The sequence below is a fragment of the Marmota flaviventris genome, chromosome 11 (assembly GCF_047511675.1).
Source record: "Marmota flaviventris isolate mMarFla1 chromosome 11, mMarFla1.hap1, whole genome shotgun sequence".
Classification (NCBI taxonomy): domain Eukaryota; kingdom Metazoa; phylum Chordata; class Mammalia; order Rodentia; family Sciuridae; genus Marmota; species Marmota flaviventris.
In genome coordinates this window covers 26,163,173-26,175,856 of record NC_092508.1, presented here as the reverse complement: position 1 = coordinate 26,175,856, position 12,684 = coordinate 26,163,173, and the positions used below count along the sequence as shown (strand labels likewise).

General features: G+C 37.4%; 1 protein-coding gene across 3 annotated transcripts in view; it reads left to right on the top strand.

Moving 5' to 3' along the window:
* Window positions 1–12,684, top strand: part of Unc80 (unc-80 homolog, NALCN channel complex subunit) — a 192,481-nt gene that overhangs the window by 87,842 nt on the left and 91,955 nt on the right. For 2 of the 3 annotated variants that reach the window (XM_027941959.2, XM_027941958.2), the window contains exons 27-28: window positions 6,981–7,081; window positions 12,389–12,589. In XM_027941959.2, coding sequence (XP_027797760.1) covers window positions 6,981–7,081; window positions 12,389–12,589 — 302 coding nt within the window. Of the gene's footprint in view, window positions 1–4,893; window positions 5,098–6,980; window positions 7,082–12,388; window positions 12,590–12,684 lie in introns of all 3 variants that reach the window. The other variant, XM_034635733.2, reaches the window with a different exon arrangement.

The following is a 12,684-nucleotide window of genomic DNA, read 5'->3' as shown; positions in this document are numbered from 1 at the left end:
ATTGCATGGTTCATGGTTTCTCATGGTCTAGTGTCTAAAACTATATCTGTTTGTTCAAATTGTTGACTCTGTACAGCACTGAGTTTGTAGACTCAACCAGGTAGAAACCATACTAGTCAGAAGTCGGACTTTGTATTCAGAGGGATCTGAATTCTAGCTCCAGCTTGGCAGTTCTCCATTGAATCTAAGATGCCGTCAGGTTTAAGATGAACCATTATTTTATTTACCAATAAGAGAGAAAAAATACTTCCAATTCAATTCTTCTGCAATATTATAACTTTGTGCTTTATTCTTATTGAGAGAGGACTTTCAGACTTAACTAGTTGCAGTTTTATTATTATAGTTCATTCTTGTGCAGCCAAAAAATAAAAGCATAACTAACCAAGACTAGTTAAAGCTTTTCTAAATCATTTTTAACTCAGAGTTGCCAGTGTCCATGTTTTTCCATAGAAGAATGTCCTCTGTGCCATCAGAATGTTAGTGATAACATAATTTCTGAAACAGTTCCATAAAAGAAGTAAAGCTATTTGTGCTAGTTATTTAAGCCAACTTTGCACTGATATTAAGCTAGCCTACTTTCAATCCCTCTTCAAGATGTTGCTAAACACCCCCAATTTAATACTTCACCCCTCTCTCAATCCTTGCTACCACTTAGCTCCTTGAACTAAAAGATATTGGTATCCATCTGTACATTTGGCCGCTGATGTTTTAGATGTTCACATGGATGTAAGCAATAGCAAATACATCACTACTGCCAGCTGGTAGTAGTGTTCATATCAGTTCTAAGGCATATCCCAATTTCAAATACATTAAAAATGTGGAAAGATGTGTATCTTAAAATGGGTGAAATACAGTAACTTTCTGTGGGACCTTGTCTAAGTTACTTACCTTTTAAGTTGTAGTTTTCTATAATATTGGGCTAATAGCACCTTCTATGGTGTGATGCTTATAGCTTTAAATAAGTAAAGCATAAACTTAGTTCCTGGCAGATAATAAATACACAATAAATAACTGCTGCCATTCTGTTTTTTTTTTTTTTGGTCATAAACACATAGATTAGAACCCATACAGAAAATCCTAACTATGCACTGAAGATTGCAAAGTCTTAATTCGTTCTCTAAAGCCTCCTGAACTGTCAACTTCACTCTTTGATTTTGCTGTTTTTTAAATTTCATTGCCCTTCAGTGCTTTTTATAAAAAATTTCAATTTAAACAACATGTACACTCTTGTTACAAAAATCGATGCTGAGTTAATGCGTTGATATATTTCTAGTGTCCTATAGACAATGACTCAATGCATGTTTGATTAACTTAATGAATGAATGATTCTCAGAAGGAATGGTCCCATATAGAGAAAAAAACAAAATATTTAAAATCCTGCAAGGAATGGACATACATTGAGAAAAAATGGGACATTTCAAGTTCAATTTATGGTGAACAGAGGTCATTTGTAGGAAGGATAAGCCAAGTCTTGAGCAATTCCTTAGTATGTAGAAATATCAACTCAACAGAGGGATAACCCCCAGTTTTTGAAACACATCCAAAGGTATTTTAATTAAAAAGCCAGACCCCAAAGTTATAGTGCTAATTATTATTTGAAGTAGTCAAATAAAAATTTCAAATACTGACATAGTTAAATTTGAACAAAGTAAAATCTGTATCATTAAAAAATGAAATATGATTAATTTTAAGGCCATTTTAATTTCATGATTATTAGTTATGTAAATTGCCTTTAATTTTCAAACACTGAAATGCTTCATATTTTTTCTCCTCACAGAATGGCTATGTTATTATTATATGGAAGTTGTTTAATGAATTAACAGAAAACAGAAACTATAAATAAATCAAGAACATATCCATAAAATGTCCTTAATCAGTGAGCAAACATCTTCTCAAAGATTTCTACATATTCCCTAAACCATTTAACAAGCTGATATCAGTTATGGGAGCCAACATAAAAATGGTGACATCAGGCTCTGCGCGAACTATGATTATTAAAACATTTAAAAATTTTTTCACACCATCTGTTTTTATTTAAAAAAAAAAAAAAAGTCAACTCCTGAAATAAACAACCTGAAGACAATTCAGATTTTACCAAGGAAGAACAAATGTGAACTAATCCTTAGAACTGAAAATATCTGCCAAAATGTCCATGCAGAGTCTGACAAATCATTTTACCCATATTCCAAAGATGAACTAAGACTAGTATTCCCAATACTGACACCAAGACTAGTCTCATCATGCAACACCTATCCGCTGAGCTAGGAACTGTTACAGATTCTCAGAATACAGCAATGAACAAAAAATTTTCCACATATTTTTATTTATATTGTTTAATAGTTGACAACAGTTATTTATGTAACAGTGAATACCATGAAATACTAGATTTTCTAGTGGAGAAAAAACTATCTGAAGAAAAGTAAATTAGGATCAGGTTTTGTGACATGGAGTAGGAAAGACATAGAGTAGTCCATCAAAATTGACATTGAGAGAGACCTGCATGCATCAAAAAAGCCAAGTGCTGAGGAAAGAGTGTTATGAACAGAGGCAACCACAAGGACAAGGTTGTGATGCAGGAATGAACTTGGAGCATTAGAAGAAGGGGAAAAAGACCACCATGGTTACAAAAGAATGAGTTGGGGGAAAGTGTCGTAGGAGATTGAGTCGGGGTGTTAGGCAAAGGGTAAACAGGCTCTGGTAGATATGGTTAGAACTTTAATTCTATTTTAAATGTGTTAGAATATTGTTAGCATGTTTGACCATAAAGGTGATATAAGGTATGTATTTTTAATTTATGTATTTTAAATAAGAAGAGACCTATGGGAGTGGAGGGAAAGGTAAAGCAGTTTTAGTTACATTAATCCAGGGAAGATGTGATGGAGCTTTCAAAAATCTATGATATTTTTGAAGCACAAAGAAAGCAGGTTTGGCTAATGAATACAGTGTGGGGTGAGAGAAATGGGTAAAGGAGATATGTTATCCAGTTTAGATGAATTTGTTTCGCTTTCATACAAGTTCTTGTTGTCATGGAGATAAAGGCTAAAATTCAATGCGGAACAATCTCAGCTGACATTTTTCTTGTATAAAACCAAATCTGGATTCTAACTGCTGTGTCCCTTGTAAATAGCCAACATCATAATTCTGAACCCTAATTTTTTAGTGTTACAGGATGTCTCCAATTATCTTCAGTGTTAGAACAAACTCTCAACATTAAATCTCTTTCAGATGACATTAATTTGAAATTATTTGGCCTCATTCATTGGCTGAAAAGTATCATAAAATCAGGCAAAGAATGTTAGTATGTGCTTCTGTTAAAACCAAAGAATTATCATTTTAATCTTTTTCTCTACTTCTCAATCTGCAGAGACATGAAATTGCTCTAGCAATCATAAGAGTGATAATTACATTCTGTTTCAAACATATTTCAAATGCATCATAAAGTCTCAATTAAGCCTAAAAATAATACTGAAAAATACTGTTGTGTGAGTTGTGCTATAATTAAAATACAGCATTATGGTCTATAGTTTTTATGGAATTTATCCAGCAGTGCTGCGAGAGATTCCTTCCAGATGTGAAATTCTCTCCAGTTTCATTCAGGGAGCTCCATGAAGCTTTTACTAGCTGAGTGGTGACAATTTTAGTCTTTCTTAATCTTAAGAGTAAACTGGATATGAAACATTCACGTTGTTCATCAGGAATTCTTTTGGGTTCCTTTATGTGGCATTGAAAGTATACATTTAACTAATATTTTAAAAAATTATACAAATTCTATTAGTCACATGTTAACACTCCTTTGGGTGAGAAACCTGAAACTAAAATTCAAACTTCCCGATTGGAGCTTTAAAAATATTAATAATGATGCTTCAAAAAATATTAATATTGATGCCTTAAATAATTAGTAAGAAATATTGTTTCTGCCTTAAGAAGGTAAGCTTATAAAACTGGCCCCTTCCTGATAATGAATTTTTAACCTTTAAAACTTTTTTTATCCTACTTTTATAAAATCAATATTGACAACAGCAAATCTTCAAAAATAAAAATAAAAAAAGGAAGGAGGTATGTATATGACTATGGAAACTAAGGATACTTTTGATTTTTAAAAAACTAGGTTTCAAGTTTGAATGTGTTTCTTTTACCCTTTTATTTCTCCCACTGATGACTGTTTCTTCCAGAACACTAAAGATGAATAATGCATGCCTTCTTGGTACACATAAACTGTAAGGTTGGCTCAAGGCCTTGCAACATTTGGACTCACATCTCACCAGCCTTTTGATTGAGAGGAGGATGCTATGAAATCACTAGATGCATTGAAAATGGACCCATGTCACATGCATGCTCACCCGAAGCACCCCTGTGCTAATAGATCCCAAGTGCCTTTGCTGAGGAGCAGGGCAGAACCCAGGGCTGACTGTTGGAGAGAGGAGTGCCTCTCGTTTTTGTTTTTTGTTTTCTCTTAATGAGGTATTCCAAAAAGAAAGGGCGGCACTTCACAGAATTCTGTAAGTCCCATTTCAAAAGAAAAACAAAAACGAATGGTTTGTGGTTCTAGTGAATCAAGTCATGATGCACTGTAAATGTACTAACAGTCCTAGATGATTTTGCTGCAAGACACACTCATGCTTGTGAACCCTGGGCCAGAAAGACTGTAGGTTGTTCCCAGCCCTTTGTGACCAAGAAAGACACTGCACCAGCACTTCCTGGTGGCCCCAGCCTCCTGCCTGCCTGACAGAGCCTGGTGCCTGGGGGGGCCAGGAGAAGCTTCCTACCCAGAAATGCTGCTTGTCCAGGCAACAGAGAGGAGGCTGATCAGGGACAGGTTGGGGAGAGTTTGGATCTAATATTGGCTGGGGAAAACTAAGGGGGGAAAAGCCCTATTTTATTCTTTTAATACAGTTCCCAGCAGGAAGATCAGGATAGGAGGTTCTCGCCTGCTCCAGATTAAAGGAACCCGCAGTTTCCAGGTGAAGAAGGGGGGTTCCTTGTCCAGCATTCGCCGAGTCGGCAGCTTAAAGAGCAGCAAGTTATCACGTCAGGACTCAGAGTCTGAGGCTGAGGAGCTGCAGCTGTCCCAGAGCAGGGACACTGTCACTGACCTAGGTAACATAGAGGAGCGGGGTGTGCAGGGACGTGGGGGGTAGGAAGACAGGACCCAAGTCCTGAAACAGCTGAAGTCCATTTTCTTACACATAAATAGATGAAAAGCAAAGCCACAGGCTAGACAACTCCTTCTGTCTAAAAGTCTTCTACCCCTCCATCAGGCTGCTCAAACCCATGGGAGCACAAAGGTCACCTGGATGTCTTATTAAAGTGCAGGTTCTGATTCAGCAGATGGGGCAGGGGTCTGAGATTCTCTGTTTTTTCTCAACAAGCTTCCTGCTGAAGTTGACGCTGATGATTCTAGGACCCCATTTTGAGCAACAGGGATGGAAAATACTTTAGGGAAAGAAAACACTTCAGTGACAAAGGCAGTTTTACAAATCCAGATGTCAGTGTATCCATCCTTCTGATAGGACCTTCAAAATCAAATGTAGAATTCCCACAGGAACAGTTACTTAAAGGCCCTCTATATTTTGAAATTTCTAGTTAACAGGGTTTTGTTTTTTTTAATATCAGAAAGGATAGAAAATCTAGATCTGATAATTAGGGATCTTTAGTAAATCACTTAACTTCACAAGGACTTGTCTTCTCCAACTATCCAATGGGAATTAATTCTACTTACTCCTTGCCTACTCTGCAGGGATGTTTTAAAGGTAGATTAGGGGATGGTTGTAAAATGTGTTAAATTATGAGAATGAGTTCTATATACAAAACACTGGTGTTGTAGATTGTCACTATAGGATCTAAAGAGATTCCAGATTCCAAAATGTATTAGTCCAAAATATGGACCCTGATTAGCATCTGTTAATAGACAAGAAAATGCTTAAGTAGGAATGAGGATAACCTTCCCAGCATGATTAGGTAAATATTGAAGCACATTCTCTTTGCCATTCAGACCTAGTTTCAAGTCAGCAATACATATAGATAAATGATTGATAGAATCTGCTGAAATAGAAACTGAGTGTATCTAATCAAAGAAAGTTTAAATTAGGAAATGTTTTTACATCCACCCACCCTAACCTTTGAAAATAGCTAATTTATGCGTCACTTAAGATTCAGCCTATTTTTCAAGGAGACAATAGAAAAAAATCTTTGTGACTTCTGTTGTTAAAGGGCTGAACTATAACATCCTTGTCAGTTAGTTTGGGGGGGGGGTTATTGAAATTAATTGTGTGAATTGATCTACTTATTCTGACCAGTCGAGTCAAAGCAGCCAGGCTGGGGACATTGTTTGGTCTTTAGAAAGATTCATAAAAGCTTTTAGATTTGAGGGCAAAGCTTTGCATGTAAAATACTAAGTAGTGATTTTCAAAGACATAGCTTCTTTATACTTTGTCATAGAGAGGAAGCCAGGGTGGTCCATAACTGGACATCATTGCTTTCAAATTCCCTTAGTTTTTCTAGGGCACCCACTCATCTTTGAATAGCTCTGATGGCAAAGCCCAGTTGCTAGAACAGTAGCAGGAGCTGCAGTCACAACCACAGTGGAGGCAGCAGCACTCTGCCAGGCCACTGCAGACCAGCTGGTGTCCCTGTGTAACTACACCTGTAAGGCCTGGTCATTCTGGAGTGGATTTGGACACACTCAACCTGTAACTGGCTTATCTCAGCAATTCAAGGACTTGACTCTTTATCTCTCTGCTTCCATCTCTCAAAATGGAAGCCACCATTAAAGAGATCATCAATGTCTTTGAAATTGCCAGTTCAGCTGGTGGTTGAAAGTAACAGCTCCTATTAATATTCTTCCAACAAAGTCCTATGCCCTAACCCACTGGGCCATGGTAGTCTGCCCTAGGATTCAAAAGCATGGACAACTGTACCACACCAACATGCTCTCCAGGGAGACTGAATGCTGAGACCTTTCTTGGTGTTTTCTTTTGAAGAAGGGAGTCCTTGGAGTGCAAGTGAGCCCAGCATTGAGCCAGAGGGAATGAGCACTGCTGGCACAGAGGAGAACTACCACAGGAACATGTCCTGGCTTCACGTAAGTAGGAAGATTATGTAAACTCAGAAAGAGCCCTGGGATTGATTTCTTTTGGCACTGGGGAGACCCATGGAGAGAAGACAAAATATTTTACCAAAACCATCAATCCAACTTAGCCTCCCAGAGAAGGTAAAGGTTTATATTTTATCTGACTCTCTCAATATACACTAGCATTGATATTCTGCTGGATTGTATTCATTTGAAGTTTAACTAAGACCATAACTTTTGTTATGGCTGACTGTGGGTCATCATAAATTAGGAAAAACTGTGAGGGACATGTCCAGGTTGGTGATCAAGGCAACCTGAGCGACACAGGCGAGGCATCATGGTCAGAGATTACCAGGAATGGGAGAGCCAGATTGTGGTGTCAGTCTTGGTCTGTATTAGATCAAATTGTAGCAAAGAAAAGGAGATTCTAACAAGATAAGGTGACACCTCAAAGGAATATCCAGAGGGCACAGGCAGGACAGGATTCCAACAAAACCATGAGCAAAAGCTGGAGTTCAAGATTTGAGCCGGGCATGAAGCAAGAAGTAAAGAGAAAGGTAAAGAAGTAGATCCTCAGAATTAAGATTGGCAGGGTACCTGCAGCATCATTGTTTTTCATAGATGGGCACTGCCACTCTCAACTATGATTTTCATCTAACTTTCTGGAAGGATCAGATAAGTGCTAGCTAGTACATATACTCCTCCGATTATACAGTGCTGTGCATTCACTATCGATGTAGTCCCCAGAAATTGCTGAATTTGAAAATCTCTAAGGCAGATTTTTTTTTTAATTTAGTAAAATCTAACCTGCATTTTGGAAAGCATATAAAACTTATGTATATAGCTCAATACGTTTTCACAAAGTAAATACACCTATATACCACTACCAAGTAGAGAAGAACATTATCAACACCTTAGAAACGGTACATAGGTCCACTACTACCTCCTCACAGAAACCATCATTTAGCCTTCTAACACCAGTGAGTAGTTTTGGGTATTCTTAAAATACACGTAAATATAGTCATATACTCTTTTGTCTGTTGTGTCTGGTTCATTTTGCTTATACAAACATTTATACAATTACTTACATAGTCCTCCAACTTTGTCTTCTTCAGAATGGTTTGGGCTATTCTTAGCTAGGTGTTTCCATTTAAAATTACCTTATCAATTTCCATTTTAAAAACTTCTAAAGCAGCCTTGCATTTAGTAGATAAATCAATTAAGATTGAGGAATTGAAATCTTATGTTATTGAACTTTCCAATATCTAAAATAGTCTCTCACTCCATTAATGTATGTCCCTGCATTTGCTTAAGACCTCTTAAATATCCCTTAATATTTGCTTAAGACCTCTTATATATATCCTTTAATAAGGTTCTTTAGTTTTCTGTGTGGTTTTCTATACATAAGCACTCTGGAAGTGTTGGTGTAAAGCCAGTGCTATTTATTGTTTTAAATATTTGGAAGAAATCATTGGGGAAGCCTTCTAGATCTAAAAAATTACTTTGTAGAAGAGTTTTTAAATTATAGATTCAATTTATATAATACAGCTTAGATTTTTTATTTCTTCCACAAGCAGTCCAGGCAAACTGATATTTTTACCTAAATATTTTCTTCACTTAACTGAATATTGACATTTGTTAGCAGGAAAGATAGTTTTTTATAATATATTTTTAGGTCATTTGAAATTTTATAGCATATATGGTACTGTACCTTTACATTTCTGATACTGGTAGGTTGTCTTCTCTCTTTTTCTGATCAGTCTTGATAGAAGATTTTGTTAGTCTTTGAATTTTATTAGTCTTTTCAAAGAACCAGATTTTGGTTTTCTCACTTTGGAAATATTGGATTTCTTATTTTATTAATTCCTGATATTACTTTTATTGCTTTCTTCCACTTTCTTTGAGTTTATTCTTCTTTCCTTAACTTCTTGACCTGTGTTTGTAATTTGCAACCACTTTGCTAATTCATTAATTTAAGGATACAAATGTTCTTTAGGCACTTTAGCTGTTTCATACAAGGTTTGATATATCATGTTTTCATTATCATGTAGTTAATTTTTTTAAAAAATTTCCAATGTGGTTTATTCATAATTGTCCACACAAAGTTTATGGATGATAATTCCAACATATGAATCTACTGTTACTCTTCTTGCTCTGTTCCTTAATATGCCTAGTCATTTTATTAACTAGACATGGAAATGAAAAATTGTAGAGACACAGAGGTGGATGCATATTATAATACATTTGGCAAAACCCATAGAGTGTACGGCACTCGGAGCAAACCCTAATGTGAATGATGGACTTTGCGTGTCTGTAGGTTCAATTATTTGTAGAAAGTGTTCTACTCCGGTGCAAGTCGTTGATAGTGGGGGAGGTTGTACAGGTGTAGGCACAGTAGATATATGGGAGCTCTCTGCACTTTCTGTTCAATTTTGCTGTGAACTCCAAATTTCTCTAAAATATAAAGTTAATTAATTTAAAATAATTATGGATACTCCACATGATGTTATCTCCCTCCAGAGAGGATTCTCCTTATCCTCTAGCGGACAATAAGCAAGCAGATTGTCTCAGTCTAATCAGGGACTAAGCTGACTTGACTTGGTTTTCTGGTCTGCCACTGGTCACCATCATCACCTCACTCACATACTTTTTAGTTTAAAGCCTTCCAAGGTTCCCAGTGGGGGCTCTTCATTCTTTTGGGGTCAGGAACCCCAGTCATCATTTCCCCATTACAATGAAATTGCCAAAATCGCCACTCTAGTTCTCAGGTGATTTCTGCTGTGATTCTTATCTATTCAATCAGCAAATGCCTAGAAGGGAAAATAAGTCACTCAGTAGCAATCTGACTTCTTTGTACTTTCTTTCTCTACAGGATCTTGGCCTCTCAATTTATCCCTCCTTTCACAATTCTAGACTTTTTTTTTTTTACTCCCAGCCATGTGATATGTGATTGCTTAAAGTTTTGCCAGCCTCCTTGGCCACTTATGCATAACTAAGAAGTAGGAAATGTCCCAAGGAGAAATGTGGCATGTGTTCACATTGTTCTCATTCAGTGAATGTCCTTTCTCCCCACATCATACCCTTTATGTCCCAACTCTTTCACTATCTTATGCATTCAGCCATGTGTGTGTGTGTGTGTGTGTGTGTGTGTGTGTATACTTAATGTGCATGTGCGTACGTATAGAATTATAGGTGGCCTTATTGTTCAATAGTAACTATAAGCTACTTAATTTTGGTGGAAGGGGAACATACTCATTTTCTATTGCTGCATAACAGATTACCACAAACTTTGTGGCTTAAAACAGTCCATATTATCTTACCATTTCTGTGGGTCAGGAATCCTGGCCCAACTTAGCTGTGTCTCCATTTCAAGATCTCTCACATGCCTACATTTAAAGTATTGGCCAGGACTGGGGTGTTATTTGATGACTGGATTGAGAAAGAATTTGCTTCTAGACCCACATGATGTAGCAAAATTACAGTTCCTTGAGACCTATTGAGCAGGATCCTTCAGTATCCAGTCAACTGTTGGTGAGAGGCCACCCTCTTTTCCTTACTATGTGGTCCCATATAACATGGCAACTTGCTTCATCAAAGATATCTGCTGACAAGAGAGAAGTCACAGTCTTATGCAACCTGGTCAGAAAAGGGGCCCTATCACCTTTGCTGTGTTCTACTGGTTGAAAGCAAGACACTAGGCCAATACTTCCTCAGTGAGAGAAGGCTTTACAAAGGCCTACATACCAGAAGGTGTGGATCACTGGAGATCTTTATAGAAATATATCTGTCAAAGTGATATCACTGGGCAGAATTTTAAATTTTAGATTTCTAGATCACCTCTAATTTCAGAACTACCAAATCAGATTTTCCTGAAGCAAAGTCTAGTAACATGTTCATTTGTGTGTTTATTTGCTTTATTTGCTTTTTCACTAAGCATTCTTGGTGTTTCTCTTGATCAACCAGATTTAGGAGTTACAGGGGAGCCCTTATAGCTCTTAAGTGTGCCTTGCCTCATACCAGAATAAAGAATCTTGATAGAGCAAGATGTTCTTCAAAGACAACCCTACTTTTGTTGAAAATTTTGGAGGGTATGGGCTATTGTTAGCTGAGTTTGACAGGGATATGGAGTTGATTGTTTTTGCTTCTCTTTGTTTCAGAATAAGCAAGGACCCTTGTTCCTAAGGAAATGTGTGGTACTCCTGCTTTGGCAGGTTTGATTGGACTTATCCATATAGCTTGATTTGTTTTCTTCATTCAGTTTGGCACACAGTCCCTAACAAGCTAGGCAGGGACTAGTTTCATGAAAATTAGAAATATTCAGAAGATTATTCTATGTACATTTGACTAACCTTAAGGTTAGCTACCGCCTTTTTAGCAAGGATGCTTAAAAAGTTACAAACTCATAAGTTAGGGATATAGCTCAGTGGTAGATCACTTGTCTAGCAGGTGCAAGATCTTGGGTTTGATCCCTAGCAACACACACACACACACACACACACACTCACACACACACATGAAAAGTTACAAACTCAAGAGTTGAGGGTATAGCTCAGTGGTAGAACATGTGCTTAACATGTCCAAGGCCTTAGGTTCTATCTCCAGAACTGAAAAAAATAATTACAACTTCTAGGTCCTTCATTTCTGATCTTAAAATAGCCATATCCTTTAAATCAACTGAGTTTCCTTCTGGAATCTCTGTGGGGAATTCTAGGAAATGTAAGGATCTAAGCAAAAATAAGTTGTAAAAGGAAGAATGGCCTAATAGCCAGAGGGGGGGGGTGGGAATCATTTAGAAGAGAGAAGAAATGAGGCTCTAGAGTGGGGTTCAAGATCTAGTTCAAGGTTTTCAGACAGAGTAGAAGATGCAGATGTGGGAGTTAAAAGCATCCCACAGCTATCAAGGGCCAGCCAGATCCTCTGGGACTAAACTTTTTACCAGTGTGTGCTCTTTCAGCTGGTTTCTACTATGACATAAGAGCTGGGGACCAGGGTGATGTGTGGAGTCTTTTTTAGTTCAGAATTTCCATTTAAAAGTGTTTAGAAACCATACGCTTCACAATAATTGAGTTTTGAATATCTGTTAATTCTTGTTTCCAAAAAAAAAAATCCTTTTATCAAGCATTTATGAAGAAAGTGCAAATGCCAAGATGGACAAAGACTCATAACTCTTTTGCTCTCTGGGAATTACTGAATCACTATAATTTCAAGACCCATTATGAGAAGTTGATATTCTGACTTGCCATTTTTCACAACACATAGACGTTCAGTTTGTCCTTACCCTGGTTGTCTGGTTGAGTCTCAGGGGTGTTTGTGTTCCAGGTCATGATCTTGCTATGCAATCAACAGAGTTTCATCTGCACGCATGTGGACTACTGTCATCCACACTGCTATCTGCACCACAGCCGCTCCTGTGCCCGGCTGGTCAGGGCCATTAAGCTGCTGTATGGAGACAGCGTAGACTCCCTACGGGAGAGCAGCAACACCAGCAATGTGGCTCTGCGGGGCAAGAAACAGAAAGAGGTGAGTGAATGATCACATTACTGATAATATAACAAGACAGGGAAAACTGTAGCCTAATAATCTTCCCTAGCAATAAAAATTTTCAGGAAACTGCC